Source organism: Ooceraea biroi, chromosome 6 (assembly GCF_003672135.1).
Source record: "Ooceraea biroi isolate clonal line C1 chromosome 6, Obir_v5.4, whole genome shotgun sequence".
In the NCBI taxonomy this organism is placed as follows: Eukaryota; Metazoa; Arthropoda; class Insecta; order Hymenoptera; family Formicidae; genus Ooceraea; species Ooceraea biroi.
Genome location: NC_039511.1, coordinates 6,537,944 through 6,555,134, shown reverse-complemented (window position 1 = coordinate 6,555,134; position 17,191 = coordinate 6,537,944). Strand labels below are relative to the sequence as shown.

Below are 17,191 nucleotides of genomic sequence, written 5' to 3'. Positions count from 1 at the left end.
TAACAAGAATTTAAAACGCGCTCATCAGATATACTCGATAGCGTAGTGGACTAGGATGAGGATTGCGGCGCTCAACGACTCAGGTTCGAATCCCTTGGTAAGAAGAAAATTTTAAGTAACAAAAGTAGAGGGTATAGGCGGGTTCTAACTCACTTTTTGGTAGGGGGTAAGATAGGGCCTAACCCAAGTCGGTTCTGGGTCGGTGGTCCAAACCGCGGGGCGAGGGGGTATGACGTCACGGATGGTATGTTGCGGCACTTTTCTATCTATATTCTAGGAATTATTGTTTACGATTATGTTTATGACTCTGTGGCACTAACGCTATTTGAGTGCCGATACCCGGCTACTGGAATGTATGATATATCGTAAGATAACGTCTGGCGTAAGCTAAGTGTAGTACAATTTTCAAACATCATAATCTGCGTGATTCACCGTGCAGCACTTTTCTATCTATATTCTAGGAATGAATATTTAAAAAATGATTACGCAACCACGAACCGGAAACCATTTGAGCGTCGACACTCGGCTGCTGGAATGCGTGATATATATTTTAAGATAAAACATTCCAGCGGATAAACCACGGGTCCGAAGATTATTACCTACGTTCCCAAAATTAACAACAACAAATCCCCTCCTCACCAAGTTCCATCTCTCGCAAAGTTTGAAACCCTCGCCTCATTTGAAGCTTGAGAGAAGAAATATAAAGTGCTGAGTAAGTGAGGGAAAAAGTTTTTGAAGAAATGGCGCGAGCTCGACTAGACTATGATGATGTTGATTTTGAAAAAGACGACAGCGATATGGATATAGATGATATTAATATGATTATTGATGATGTGGAAAACCAAGTCGCCCTCCATCGTCTTTTAATGGATAGTGAGGAAGAGGATGAGGAGGAGGAGGAGGAGGAGGAAGTATTATCAGACGACAGCAATTATCATAGTGATGCGGAGGGATATGTCGAAACGTATGACAGGATTGTTCCGAACCCAGAATTGCTATCTATGGACCCAAACACAGTTATGTGCTGTATACAATATTTCTACATGGCACGTGACAGCGTAGTGTTATGCAGTGCGTGTCTAATACGTGTCATTAGCGCCGATCTGGCATATGTCCGTGCCATCTTAAGACATCAGACTGATACACAGAGTGAACTTTCTGGGCGAACCTGTCACAATTGCAGGTTACCAGTTTACATCATAGTAGCTTGCAATATGTGCTCAATGTGCACGAGGATCGCCTTCATCCCCTCCTCCCCCATTGAAGAAAATATAGAAGAAAATGAAGAATAATTTATGTAAGTACGATATCATTTATGTATAATATGATAATAATAACAGTATGTACAATATGATAATCATAATATTTATTTATGTTACAGAAGGATTGCCGCAGGTCTCCTTCACCGCAGGTCTCTCTCACCACCGATAAAGTGGAATGGAGAAAAAAGATGAATAATATACATGTACAAAATACATACAATAAAAATAAAATTATATAAAAATAACAATTTTATTCCGCATCGCCTGAAGGTGAAGATTAATATAAAAAATAAAAAAACATATTCAAAATATATACAAATTTTATAAAAAATAAAAGAACATTTATATATATATATATATATATAAAATAACAATTTTATTCATCATCACCTCTTCCGTTCCTTTGCATGATATCAAGAACTTAATCTTGCGCTATGCTATACTCTTTATCGTGATTTCATACGTACAAAGTTAAACTATTATATTATACAAAGTTAGGTTATCAATAGTTAGGTCATCGATAACAAAACTAAAATTCCGAAACTTTTTCTCTCAGTTTTTACATAATCTCCACCCACGTCACCTCTAGCCAATCGCTTTACGCGATGTCTCCCCTCCACCATCTAAAAATTCTAAATTTGAAATTAATCTCTTTGCCACGCCCCCACCCACGTCTCTGACCAATCGCTTTACGCGATGTCTCCATCCATAAAAGTCTAAATTTGTGGTAACTCCGCCTCCCAAGATATTTCCCTAATATAAAAGAGTAAGGACTTCAAGTAAAGTTCTTTGTAAGAAAAATCTGTGTGAAAAGTAAAAGTGGTGTCTCAAAATGGAACTCTACCAAATCGAAGAAGATGTTGTGGCAGAGTCATCGCGAGTGACAACGTTGGGTGAATATTTCACGTGGCAGCAACGTTGTGACGAGTGCATCGAGCGATTAGAGGAACAATGTCGTGCTAAGCGTCCACGACTATCTCTAGGACGCAATCACTCGTTAGTGGCTCGAATCGCGCAGCTCGAGGGATTGAAGAAGGAATTGGAAACATGTTTTATACATGTCGGTGGCGGTGACCACGCCGAACAGCCTTCCAACACAAAACCATACCAAATCGAAGATCTTGGTGAAGAATCATCGCGAGTGACAACGTTGGGTGAATATTTCACGTGGCAGCAACGTTGTGACGAGTGCATCGAGCGATTAGAGGAACAATGTCGTGCTACTAAACGTCCGCGACTATCTCTAGGACGAAATCACTCGTTAGTAGCTCGAATCGCGCAGTTCGAGGGATTGAAGAAGGAATTGGAAACACGTTTCATACATGTCGGTGGTGGTGACCACGCCGAACAGTCTTCCAACACAAAACTCTCTTGGCGAGAGATTGATACCGCGTTCAAAAACCGTGTCCTGACCGGTGCGGTGATCAACGCGGATTACATCGACCCGTGACGATTCTTGGAAGATGATCATACCATAGTCCTGGAGCGTGTGCGGAACGCTATTGATAGACACAACAGCGTAAAAGTGAACACCATGTTCAATGGGAAGTTCGTGGCGGGTGAGAAGACCGCCAATAAAAGTATAAACACGAGAAACCGCGAACTCTTCCCTACATCTGATCTACAAGAGTGGTTCACACAATACGTGATCGAACCCACCCTGGCTTCTCTCGAGGAGTTCCAGGAGCGCGATAGCGGGTGGGCATTGTCGCGTATATTGAACTTGACCATCAACGTGAACAGACACAATCCGATGCACGCTGGATGTCGCATTAAATTACCGGAGGAGATAAAGACGAAGAAAGCAGTGGTGAATGTGCAATCGAAGGACAATGCATGTTTCGGGTGGTCGGTGGTCGCCGCTCTTCATCCTGCGGAAAGAAACACGGAACGCAAATTTTCCTATCCGCATTATACAACGGTGCTGAATCTCAAGGGCATAGAGTTTCCAGTAACGCTGAAGCAAATAAAAAATTTTGAGCTTCTGAACGACATCTCGATAAACGTATACGCCGCCCAGGAGAAGAAGAAGGAAGAAGAAAAACTCATGATCGTGCCGATACGACTCACCGATGAGAAGAAGTGCGATGATGAGAAGCATGTGAACCTGCTGTACATGCAGGATCCGCTTGACAACGTGGGACATTTCACATACATCAAGAATCTATCTCGGCTGGTGAGCTCCCAACTTAGCAGCAATAAACGAAAAAAATACATTTGTGATCGGTAAGTAGCGCTATTATACCTTTATATAATCAACAAATACTTGTGCATTGCTAGAAATTAACAGGTTCTTTCTTTTATTCTTGCAGATGTCTACATTATTTCCATACCAACGAGAAATTGGAGGCCCACACCGCGGATTGTCAACGAATGAACGACTGCGCCATCGTTCTACCAAATGAAGAGGACAAGTGGTTAAGTTTCACCAACTACAACAGGAAGGAGAGAATACCGTTCGTCGTGTACGCCGATCTGGAATGTATCCTGCAGGAGACGGAGGAGAACAACCCGAAGCTGTACCAGCATCACCAGGTATTCAGCATCGGGTATTACGTGCGATGCAATTACGATGCGTCGTTATCCGGATACCGATCCCATCGCGATACCGACTGCATAGCGTAGTTCATCGAATAATTAAAAGATTTAGCGCATCGCGTGAAAGCAATTTTGTCTAGAAATGTCCCCATGAAAAATCTAACGCGAGACGAGTGTGAAAAGTATAATAGTGCAACGCATTGCCATATCTGTGAGAAACCGTTCGCGTCAGACGACACGCGAGTATGCGATCATTGTCATCTCACCGGTCGGTACAGAGATCCCGCACATTCTAATTGTAACTTAAATTACAAAGATTCCTATACCATTCCGATAATGTTTCATAATTTATCCGGCTACGACTCACATTTTATCATTAAAGAAATAGCCACCGCGTTCGAGGGCAATGTTGATGTATTGCCGATAAACAAAGAAAAATATATTTCCTTTACAAAACATGTTAATGAGTCAGATGATGACAAGAAATACCGAAACCATGTGCAATTGCGGTTCATCGATTCGTTAAGATTTCTGAATAGTAGTCTGGATAAATTGTCATCATTTCTCAGTAAAGATAAACTCAGAATTGTACGATTCGAATTTGCACACCTCTCTACCAACGACTTTGATTTACTTACGCGAAAGGGTGTGTTCCCGTACGAGTACGTGGATTGCGCCGAAAAGTTGGAGAATACTCGCCTACCACCGCGAGAATCATACTACAGTTCACTAACCGGTAATACGGTATCCGAGAGCTATTACGCGCACGCTGTCAACGTGTGGCAACGGTTCGCCATTCGAACGCTCGGCGAATACAGCGATTTATACTTGAAAACGGATGTCTTGTTGTTGGCAGACGTATTCGAAAATTTCCGCGATAGTTGTATCAACAGTTACGGTCTTGATCCCGCGTATTATTACACTTTGCCCAGTTTTACATGGGACGCGATGCTCAAACATATGCGTATAAATTTTGAACTCCTTACCGATATCGATATGGTCATGTTCATAGAACGCGGTATACGCGGCGGCCTGAGCCAATGTTCGCACAGGTACGCGCAAGCTAACAATAAGTACATGCAGTCGTACAACCCATTGAAACCTTCATCTTATTTAATGTATTTTGATGTTAATAATTTATACGGTTGGGCGACGTGTCAGCCACATCGTTGAACGTTATTGTTCGTGTGACTACATTCGTCTTAACTCCTTTCGCCTTCTTCGTATCTTTTTTACCGTCTACCTTCAAAGCATACATTTTCGCTCTAAGTCCGACGAATTCGGTCATTATCGCGCCGTTGTTCTCATCTTTCATTAAACCTGACACTTTTTTGTTCATGAGCGGAATATTATATATGTTGTCGGATGTGTAATCGCTTGTATCAAATCTCGGAATGTCACGTTTCATTTGATCGTACACGTCGTCGCACTCGATATGGTAAATTAAACTATCGGTGTCAGTATACACAACTTTGCATTTATTATGATAAAGAGGTAACATGTACTCGTGGTGAAACTTGTACAAACAGACCTTGGATATGTTGAGGATGCACATACCCACGTAGATCGGTTTGTTGAATTTCACCTCGAGCTTACGCATTTTGATCGCGACCAGGTTTTCCGAAAAGACGCTGCGACTGTGAAAATTCGGTTTAGCGATCATTGCCTCCGCGCCGTACCTTCCGTTCCATTTCGTTAACAGCATTACATCCACGTGACTGCGCACGTTCTCCATAGTTTTTCCAAATACCGCGTTGTTCATTAGTTTGTACAAATTTTTTTCAAAATCGTTTTTAGCTGCTGCCCTAAATCGCGTATTCAGTTCGATGTACTCGCGGAGCCATGGAAACTGATAAAATTCATCGAGTCTTAGAATTTTCTCAGTCTCCATGGCTCCGCGAGTACATCGAACTGAATACGCGATTTAGGGCAGCAGCTAAAAACGATTTTGAAAAAAATTTGTACAAACTAATGAACAACGCGGTATTTGGAAAAACTATGGAGAATGTACGCAATCATATGGATGTAAAGCTTGTAACAAAATGGAACGGAAGGTACGGTGCGGAGGCACTGATCGCTAAACCAAATTTCCATAGCCGGAGCGTCTTTTCGGAAAACCTGGTCGCGATTGAACTGCGCAAACTCCAGGTGAAATTCAACAAACCAATCTACGTGGGTATGTGCATACTCGACATATACAAGACGTGTTTGTACGAATTTCATCACGAGTATATGGTACCTCTTTATCGCGAAAAATGCAAGATCATGTACACGGATATGGATAGTTTAATTTACCATATCGAGTGCGACGACGTGTACGATCAAATGAAACGTGACATTCCGAGATTTGATACAAGCGATTACACATCCGACAACATATATAATATTCCGCTCATGAACAAAAAAGTGTCAGGTTTAATGAAAGATGAGAACAACGGCGCGATAATGACCGAATTCGTCGGACTTAGAGCGAAAATGTATGCTTTGAAGGTAGACGGTAAAAAAGATACGAAGAAGGCGAAAGGAGTTAAGACGAATGTAGTCACATGAACAATAACGTTCAACGATTACATGCAATGTTTGAAAGACCGCATAGAAATGACTCGAGATCAATCCCGTATACAGTCAAAGCTGTATAACGTGTTCACCGTTCGTGAGACGAAAATCGCTCTGAGTCCGCATGACGATAAACGATACATCGTACCCAAGTCTACAAACACCTTACCGTGGGGACATTACCGCGTACCGTTATAAAATATGTATCATAGGATAATAATAATAAAGAGTTGTATTTCATTGTATTTTCTTATATTTTCATATATTGTATACATCATATATATATATATATATATACAGGGTGGTCCACTTAAATCGATCATCTTAGATATTTCACTTGTTTTTGATGATACGAAAAAATGTCTAAGGAAAAAGTTGCACCGTTCGAAGGGGCTATCGTGATGACAGAACAACAATTTTTTCAAGGCTATTTTTTTCGGAGATTCAAAGGTCATGATAATTTTTTTTAATGGAACTACATATTTTTGTTTGCGCAATTTTATAGCCAACATCGAGAGGAGTTCAGCGACCTATGACAACATGACCTTTAAATGATCTTGAACGTGGGAAACAGAAAAATCAAACTTTATGCTCTTCAACACAAAAATTTATTTAAGGAGGTGTTCGAAATGATGTTCTCCGACTTCAATACATTTTCTAATACGATGCACAAATGATACTCTTACCCTTTCTATCGTTTCTGAATTTATACTAGCACATGCATTCATAATGCGCTCTCTCATGTTCTCTTGTGTAGTTGGTACATCATTGTAAACAGTGTTCTTTAACATTCCCCACAAAAAAGTCTAAAGGATTCAAATCAGGAGAACGTGCTGGCCAACTGATATGTCCTCCTCTTCCTATCCAGTGTTCCGGAAACATTTCGTGTAAAACTGTACGTGCAACACGTGCGTTATGAGCCGGACAACCACCATGCTGATACCACATTTGTAAACGAGTTTCTAACGGCACCTCTTCCAATAAGTTTGGTAATTGTTGGGACAAAAAATCAGCTTATTTTTGACCATTTAATGTACCATCAATAAAGAAAGGGCCAATGATTCGATTGTGTAAAACACCACACCATACATTAAGACTCCATGGACGTTGACGTTCTACTTGTCGAAGCCACCTTGGATTTTCAACGGACCAATAGTGCATATTTCTTCTATTTACTTGTGCATGGTTAGTGAAAGTTGATTCATCGGTAAACAATATTCTGTTGAAGAAGAATTCATTGACCTCCAACTGTTGTAGCGCCCATTGACAAAATTCTATTCGATGAATGAAATCATTTCCATGAAGTTTTTGATGCAATGCAATGTGACATGGATGAAATGAGTGGCGTTTAAGAATGCGTAAAACACTTGTCTTGGAAATACCAGTATTTCTTTGTATTTGTCGAGAACTGATATGTGGATTATTTGCCACTGCAGCCAAAACAGTAACTTCTGCTGGTTCATTAGTTTGCAAACGAGGTCGCATTTTCTTACGTGAACAAACACTTCCAGTTTCACGAAATGTTTTAATAAGACGGTCAAAAGCAGCGCGAGACGGTAAACGCTTTTCAGGGTATCTTTGGCCGTACATTCTCTGCGCCTCTGTAGAGCTTCTTCCGCTTTCACCGTAAATAAGAAGCATTTCTATTCTTTCCTCTTTCGTATAATCAGTCATATTTAAACTCTGATATCGAGAAGCTCAGGAAATGAACTGAACTGCGAAAGCATTTCACGATTATAAATATTTACATACACATACACACACGCACACAATACATGTATGGAATTATTTCAATCTTACATTCCATTGAATTCCAGAACATGAGAGTGTTTACCGATGAATCAATGTTCACTAACCATGGACAAGTAAATAGAAGAAATATGAACTACTGGACCGTCGAAAATCTAAGGTGGCTTCGATAAGTAGAACGTCCATGGAGCCTTAGAAAATGTATTGAAGTCGGAGGACATCATTTCGAACACCTCCTTAAATAAATTTTTGTGTTGAAGAGCATAAAGTTTGATTTTTCTGTTTCCCACGTTCAAGATCATTTAAAGGTCATGTTGTCATAGGTCGCTGAACTCCTCTCGATGTTGGCTATAAAATTGCGCAAACAAAAATATGTAGTTCCATTAAAAAAAATTATCATGACCTTTGAATCTCCGAAAAAAATAGCCTTGAAAAAATTGTTGTTCTGTCATCACGATAGCCCCTTCGAACGGTGCAACTTTTTCCTTAGACATTTTTTCGTATCATCAAAAACAAGTGAAATATCTAAGATGATCGATTTAAGTGGACCACCCTGTATATATATTCTTATGTTTGTGAAGAAGAAGAAATAAATGTATTAAACAGCATTGTCCTTGTGTATTCATGAATTGTGCGATCCATCGAATCCCAACCACTTCACATAGACCTTGTCACCTCTCCTGCGCAGTACTTTCTCCACGAGATACACGTCCGGATACTTCGCACGATGCAACTCGTGCTCATAGAACGCTCCAGAGATAGATTTTCCACGATAATCCTCGAGTATATAGGTCACGGGATTGGTATGTTGTACTTTGACGATCTTAAACACCTCGGTGGTCCAATTTGGTGTGTAGCCCTTTTCAAAGACCGTCTTGTACTTGCTGACGCGTACCGAGTCGCCTACTTTGAACCTGGCTGGACCCGCTATCTTTATCGCGCTGTACACCGTACTCAAGAGTCTCTCAGCATCCGCGGGGGTAACGTCGGCGGGTCGCATGCCAATCGTTCGATGTTTTCGGGTGTTGTACTCCGCAACGAGCCGCGGTAGCGCGTCGACCCACTTGTAATTTCCGTTGAGCGTAAACATCTTCCACATGTTATTCTTCAACGTTCGGTTAAATCGCTCAACGATCGAAGCTTTCAACACCGAATACGTGGAGTAGTGATTGATGTTATGTTTCCGCATGAGTCGTTGTACGTCAGTATTGTAAACTTCCTTTCCCTGGTCGGTTTGCAAATTTTTCGGACATCTCTTGCTCTCTCGAATTATCCCGGCGATCGTAGCAGCTACCTCGCTTCCACCTTTGCTCTTGAGTGGCACGGCCCATGCGTACTTGCTCAGCACGTTGATGACAGTAAGTATATAATAGTATCCTCTGTTGACATGAGAATACGGACGCATCTCAACGAGGTCAGCTTGCCACAGATCGTCAAATCCACGCACAATGACGCATCTTCGTGGAAAATTCCTTCTCGCTGGTGCATGTAGTTCTTCGACGAGTCGACGCTTTTCGAAACATTTGACAGCAGATTTCACCGATGTCATATCGTAGAGAGTGAAGAGCTATCGACCAATCAGCTCGTAATGACGTTGTTTTCCAATACACTGTTGCGTTTATATTTAATTTTTCGGATGCTTCGATCGGAGCTCCATTATAGCATTTTATGCCTCGTCAACGATCTCACAATGGCCGATCTCTCCCCCCATATCATATCGTTAAATTTTTTTGAGCTGCATTAATCTCTTCTTGCTCATGCTTCATGCTTTGTGTTCCATCGTTGAATTCTTTTTGATATGCATCCAAACGGGTGTTAACGTTTTGGAAACGCTCAATGAAGCCTACCTCTGTATCGTTGATTCTGTTTGACACATGACTTATAAGCGTACTGTAAACGGTAGGGAATCTTTTATCCATCTTATCTATTTTTTCATTTAATTCAGCGACTCTTCTGTCTATTTTCCGGTCAAGACTGTCTCGGTAGAAATCTAACATGGCGATTTTTTTCTGCATATCGATGATTTCTTTCTCGAGCTCTTCATGTTTAACTCCTAAAGTATCGATGCTCTTCTCCATATTAGATTTCGTAGCAATGTTATCACTCGTCCGCAATAACGTTTCAGACCCGTTAATCGTCATCTTCGCGTTACAAGTAACACCGCTCGATTGACTCACGTGCTCAATGGTACGTTCAATTTATAATGATATCAGCCTCGCGAAGTTCGTTCCACGTTCTTAAAACTTGCGTTCTCGTTCGGTCCATGTTCTTGACTCGTTCGTTCCACGTTCTTGAGCCGTTTATACACGTTCGATATACGTTCAAACACGTTCGTTAGCCGTTGTTGAGCCGTTTATACACGTTCGATACACGTTCAAACACGTTCGAAAGCCGTTTGCTATCTGTTCAAAAACGTTCGTTAGCCGTTCAAACATGTTCGATATACGTTCGTTCCACGTTCTTAAAACTTGCGTTCTCGTTCGTTCCATGTTCTTGACTCGTTCGTTCCACGTTCGATACACGTTCAAACACGTTCGTCAGCCGTTGTTGAGCCGTTTATACACGTTTGATACACGTTCGATGTGAGTGACGTCGACGGATTGAGTCATCCTGACGATACACGAGTCAATTTATTATGAGACCAGCTTCTCGAAGTTCCTCGATGATCGACAGCATCTCGTTGTCGTGAGAGTTGTTTCCGGCCTGACGCGAAGCGTTGAGCAATCGTAGACGCTCCACCAGCTCGTTGGGATCGTCCCAGTGCACGTAATCGATCGCATTGTCATTCAGTGTCATAGCGTGGGGTAATCCTCTTCCGGATTTCGTCTTAGATTCAGTTGGTAGTAACGGTGCGATTATGTATTTGTACTTGTGTCCCCTGTTACTCTTTACCTGACCTCGTGCGCTGTGATCGCGTCTATACGCGTTCGTCACCAGCAACATGCTCCTATACTTTTCCAAATCGTCAGCCGTGTACACGATGTCATCGGGAATTCTCTTGAAAACCAGCTCGTAAAGACCTGGTGTACCTTTGTATCGAACATTGTCGAGAATTATATGATCTTCATGGTCTACGTCGAACGGCTTACAACCGAACTTCATTCCATTGTTGCTCAAATAAACTCCGTAAACGTTATCTATGTCTTTGTCACCGCGTATGACAGCCTCGATGAACTTTTGGCCCAGTGGACCCAATTGAGTTTGCAACGCTTCTTGACCCTCTGGCGTTTGTACTTCTCGTTGAACGGACGTTGCGAACGATTCGTTCGTGGTTTCGAAAACGTTCTCGTCCTCGGTTGGAAGATTCATCGGCGGTTGGATCGTCGTACGCGGCGTAGAGGTTATCGTTGGCGCATCTGGTGCATCGCTCGATTCGGTTCGAGGCTGTTTCGATTTATGTGATTCGCGATCCGACGAGCCGTTCACTAGTTTCCTCTTTACCCTACTCCTTATCACATTCTTCTTCTCACGCTTCGGGGCGCGTAGTATTTCAAGCCCTACGTCCGGCTTGCGCTTCGAGGTGCGGGGTACTTCAACCGCCACGTCCTTCACCGCGCGCGTGCTCGAGTTGTCAACGATCTTTTGCAGCGGTTCGATAATAGGTCCGAGATGTGTCCTCACAGCGATATCGTCATCGATTATACCGGTCTTCAGAGCATGATGTTTCTTGCGGATTGATTCGCTCGTTTTCTCAATCGCCCTCGCGATCTTTTCACGCTCACGAATATCGCTGCTCCCAACCATGTTGTCGATCGTTCGCGTTTAACTCCGACAGGATATCGACAACGACTAACCGCTCTGCAGTACCGCAAATTCGTTAAATCCTCTTCTGTACCGCCCGTTAGTGAGCGCACTATCCTTGTCTATCACCAAGAATCCATACTCACGTTGCCAACAACTGTGACACAATGAACAAAAATCACCGTACGGCATGTCGGTATTCACGTGATCATTGTACACGTGTTTCAAGTTGGTACCATCCTGTTTGAATAGGATCAGCAGGTTCGCGTTGTCGCGTATAAGATGTTTCGGTATTCTCGCGTACGTCTGACAGAGATAGAAGGAGTCGACGTTCGAGTGACGTCCCATCGAGAAGTATTCTCTCACCGTATCTTGCTTATCACACGCCGCGTCATCAAAGACGAAGATCGAGTTTGGACGTGCCTCGCACGGTGGAATGACGTCACTGTTATTGGAGAACGTAAAGTAACCGATCTCATCAATTGATGTCATCAGATTCTCTAGGTACTGATATTTCGGCTGCTGTAACAACTTCGAGTACACGTACACGTTCTCGAAACGTACACCGTGCGGACTTTCCAGTAAGCTTATCAGAACGTTGGTTTTACTGCAGTTCGAGGGACCGCAGATGATTGCGCGTATAGTGGTCGGCAGCATCGGGCCATGTTTATGTATCGCCTCATTGTCACCCATCTGTCGTAATCTGTCGTCGCAGTTTGTAACCCGTATCGTCAATGGTTGCCGCACGAATCTCATTTTGCCACTGCTAGGTGCGGAGTCACACTCGTATTTATAGGCGCGTGAAACCGCGGATCGCTCAGTGTCAAAATGTTTGTCACACTGACGAGTCCTTCCGATATACTTGATTTAACCGCTGAGCAGTTACAATTTGTGTCAAAGGTAGTTCTACTGCAAGTGTGTGGGAACTATATCGAACACGTGTGGAACAAGCTCCCGGAACATATAAAGGTGGATGCAGAAGTGCAGACTTACCACCGTTGTTACGAACATTACAATCAACCGTGGCAACGAACGCACATCGACGGTCCGGCACCGTTGATCAGGAATGTTGTGAATGTCAGCGCTCGCGACGAACGAATCAGTGAGAGGCGGAAGTCTGCTGAATCGTGCGATAAACGCGCACGATTCAGCTTCCTTTCGAGCTGCACATCCCCGGCTATCAGTTTTGCGGTCCGGGTACACGACTCACGAAACGGTTAGCCAGAGGTGATCCGGGTATAAATCCATTGGACGCAGCGTGCCGCGAGCACGACATAGCGTATTCTCGGAGTAAGGATCTCACTGAGAGACACGCGGCGGATAGGATACTCGCCAAGAGAGCGCGAGAACGTGTTTTCGCGAGGGATTCGACTCTGGAAGAGAGAGCCGCCTCCACGGCTGTCTGGGCAGCGATGAAGGCCAAGACGAAGTTCGGTATGGGTCTGAGGACGATGAAGAAGAAGACGACGAAGAAAAGAACGACGAAGCAACGAATACTTCCAATAGCGAAACGCGGCGGTGTATTGCCGATTCTACCGATGTTGGGTGCACTCGGATCGTTGGCCGCCGGGGCAGCGGGGATCGCTAAAGCGGTGAACGACAACAAAGCTGTGTAGCGTCAACTGCAAGAAATGCATCGTCACCATCGCGCGATGGAAGGTCGCGAACTGTATCTCGCCCCGTACAAACGAGGACAGACAGGGTGCAGTAACGAAGAAGAAAAAAAAACGTCAAAAAGGCGTTAAAGATGCCTGCGGGTGTAACCACCAACGTGCAATTGGATCAACTGGCAAGGCGTATGCGCGTGCCTTTCTTTCGCGACGTTTTCATGCGTAATGGGTTACCGATGGGTGGTGTACGTCGAAATGAGAGCGGTATCGTGAATTTGGGATGGCCCCGATACTCATTGGGTAGTGTATGCAAAGAGAGGCGACCGCGTCCTATATTTCGACAGTTTCGGTAATCTTCAACCTCCCAAGGAACTGGTGCGCTATTTCGGAGATGCGGTGAAGATTCAATACAATTATACATCATATTAAACGTATGACCAGAGTATCTGCGGACAGATGTGTCTAAGGTTTCTCCAAACGGTCGATGATCAATATGAATTTAAAGCCTAACGAGGTGCTTTGAATATTCAGTATTCGCTGGATGGTTTCTTCATCATGTCGCTGACACTTACGCTGACCAGGAGGAGCAGTATCCTCACGGCAAACTACTTTCCAGCCATAGATTTGAGCGATGGTGATTACGAACTCGGTCTGGTTGTCTTCGAAACGTATCACACGATACCAAATGTGAACGCTTCGAACAATAAATTCTACTTTGGCGAAGACGACATGGAGATTACGATTCCCGATGGATCATATGAATTGAACACCATAAACCAATATCTAAAACGCACACTCATACACTCACAGCGTGTGAAACGTCCCGTCGATGGTGCACGGCGCAGCGTCACGCATCTAACGAAACGAGAGGACGACAACGATGATGATTATCCGATAGTACTGCGCGCTAATCACAGCACGATGAAGAGTGAAATCAAGTGCGCATACAGAGTGAATTCAGCAAACCTAATAACATAGGATCGCTGCTAGGATTCTCTGCGAACCGTATCTTACAACCGGGAAAATGGCACGAATTGGACGTATCGATAAAAATAATGAATGTAAACATTATTCGTGTAGAATGCAGCGTGACTGCCGGTGCATACAGCAATGGCAGACGCGTGCACACGATACATGAATTCTAACCGAGGGTGGAACCGGGATATAAAATATCAGAAACGCCTGCGCAGATCATTTACCTTCCGATCGTCGTCAGGAGCGTTACGGAGCTAACGATACGCGTTGTAGATCAAGAGGGACGACTACTCGATTTTCGCGGCGAGGAGATTACCATTAGATTACACGTGCGGCGGCGGCAAGAGTAACAGAACGTGGAAGCGTTGGTGATGCTCGTGTTAAACGACAATTTTGCGAGAGGTAATATTTTTCCGAGGAAGTCAACTGCTGTTACGGTATCGAGTGATAATGCAACTCAACAACCTAATAAAAGAAGGAAGCTCACCGCATCGAACGTTGCACTTTTGAGATCTTTGGGTTTCGCAGTACGAAATATCTAAAATGACAGAGATTCTCAACATCGGGGACAAGCCGATCTTTGATGATCGCACCGTCAAGATCGAGACTCACACGTACAATCCGTATGCCAACATAACGTTTGGATACAGCGATGAGATACGAATACCCATACAGCAACAGGATCTGTACACGTTACCATGCGAGAGTTTTCTCTACGTCGAGGGTAAATTAACGATAAAGAAACCCGCAGCGAATAAGCATGTGGTATTGGAGAACAATTGCGTAGCATATATTGGTTACTCGAAAGGGAGGGGAAATAATACTCTGTACAAATACTGGGGAACCCATAGGCTGTTGTGTTCCGTCGTATAGCACCGCGCGTGAGTGCCCACGCATGCCCACAGCATCCTTTCCATTTTATTAAATAAATATATTAAATAATATATAAACATGTAAAACATAAATACAACGTCCCAACATCACAATGTTCACCACATAAAAAAATCGCGAAATCGTGTATTGGGTTCCTATCTCGCTCGGACCTGCGAAGAGATGCATTTGCACCGCCGCTCTCGGGTTCGGTATTCTCTGCCTCGCTCTCTACTTCGCTTGCATCTCGCGTCTCGACATCACCGTTTGTGTCGGCCTTTACAATGTGTTCATCCGCATTCTCATCAACGCTTACATTCTTCGATCGTTCATATATGTTATCTGTCCATGCTGGAGCAGGGCCGCCATTCGCTCTCCGCGGCTCATAGCGGGCAGGAACCAAATGTCACCGATTCCTTCGCAAAACACTACCTCTTTCCGTTTTAATTACGTACGCATTGGGATTGCGATCTGCTTCTACAACCCTAGTGTATGTTCGGATATCTATTACCCATACGAGATCATTCACATTAAGTTTCGATAACTTCCTCGAGCGGTGTCTCTTATTATAATTACGTTCCTGTTTATCTTTCCGTTCTTGTTCCTTCACCTTAATCTTATTATGCTCCTTAAACGATCCTAAATAACGAGGTAATATTGGTACGCGAGAACGGATCTTCCTGGAAAACATGAGTTCCGCGGGGGTAAATCCATTATCTAAAGGCGTAATTCTATAAGCTAAAAGTCCTAAAGCAATATTATCTTTTAATAATAGAATTTTTTAATAATAGATTTGGCTATCTCGACTGCAGCTTCTGCAGCACCATTACTTTGCGAATACTTAGGAGAACTAGTTATGTGCTCGAAATCATAGTCCGCCGCAAATTTGCGAAACTCGGATGCAAATTGTGTGCCGCAATCGCTCCTGACTATTTCAGGAATACCAAATCTCGCGAAAACTTCTTTACACTTACTGATAACTTCTGCCGCAATTAATGTCTTCAAAAAAAAATTCGAAATATCGAGAATAATAATCCATTATAACAATATACCATACATCTAACTTAAGTAAATCCATACCAACTTTTTGCCATGGCCGATCTGGAAATGCTTCTTTCACGAAAAAATCTTTGTTATTTATTCTATGCTCAATACATCGTGGGCAACTTTCGATTAAATGCTTCAACTGCGTATTCAATCCAAGCCACCAAATGGACTGTCTGGCTCGGTCCCTGCATTTGTTTATGCCCAAATGCCCCTCGTGTACCTTAATCAATAAATCTCGTTGTAATGAAAGAGGAATAAGCAACCGGGTACCATACATAAGAAATCCATCAGAAAATGAAATACTGTCTTTCAATGGAAAATAAACCGACAATCCACTTGGTAGTCTATCTTTGTTCGGTCACGTACCTAAACAAAAATCTTTCAACTTCCTGCAAACAATATCTTTTCCTTGCTCCTCCTTTATCCGTTGCAAAAAACTATTTGACACTGGCCAATGGCTAATAACAAAACGCACATAATGACTAATTTCTTCTTCAAACTCATCTTTCAAACTATGATCCTCCACTATAGGGTTCCTCGATAAACAATCCGCCAATACTAATTGTTTACCCGGTACATAAATCACTTTATATTCATACCGCATCAAACGCATCCGGATTCGCTGTAATCTAGAGGTCAAATCATCTAACGCTTTAGTCTGCAAAATCTGAACAAGGGGTTTATGATCCGTTTCCAACACGATCTCAATTCCTATGATAAAGTCTTTAAAATGTTCCGCAGCATAAGCTAAAGCTAATACCTCTTTTTCTATTTGACTATATTTCTTCTCAGAACAACTTAACGTTCGGGATGCATAAGCCACTACCTCCCGATTCTTCTTTG

General features: G+C 43.0%; 3 protein-coding genes across 3 annotated transcripts; 2 read left to right on the top strand and 1 right to left on the bottom strand.

The window, feature by feature from the left end:
- Positions 1-2,942: 2,942 nt before the first annotated feature.
- LOC113562131 lies at positions 2,943-3,887 on the top strand. The gene is made up of 2 exons (XM_026970470.1): positions 2,943-3,488; positions 3,575-3,887. The coding sequence occupies exons 1-2, from the start codon at positions 3,016-3,018 to the stop codon at positions 3,885-3,887; spliced, it is 786 nt and encodes a 261-aa protein (XP_026826271.1). The 5' UTR covers positions 2,943-3,015.
- A 1,042-nt stretch (positions 3,888-4,929) lies between these two features.
- LOC105285781 lies at positions 4,930-5,691 on the bottom strand. Its single transcript, XM_011350260.1, has one exon. The coding sequence runs from the start codon at positions 5,689-5,691 to the stop codon at positions 4,930-4,932; it is 762 nt and encodes a 253-aa protein (XP_011348562.1).
- Positions 5,692-14,974: 9,283 nt separating this feature from the next.
- LOC113562130 lies at positions 14,975-15,304 on the top strand. Its single transcript, XM_026970469.1, has one exon. It carries the CDS (start codon positions 14,975-14,977, stop codon positions 15,302-15,304), a length of 330 nt encoding a protein of 109 aa, XP_026826270.1.
- The last annotated feature ends 1,887 nt before the right edge of the window (positions 15,305-17,191 follow it).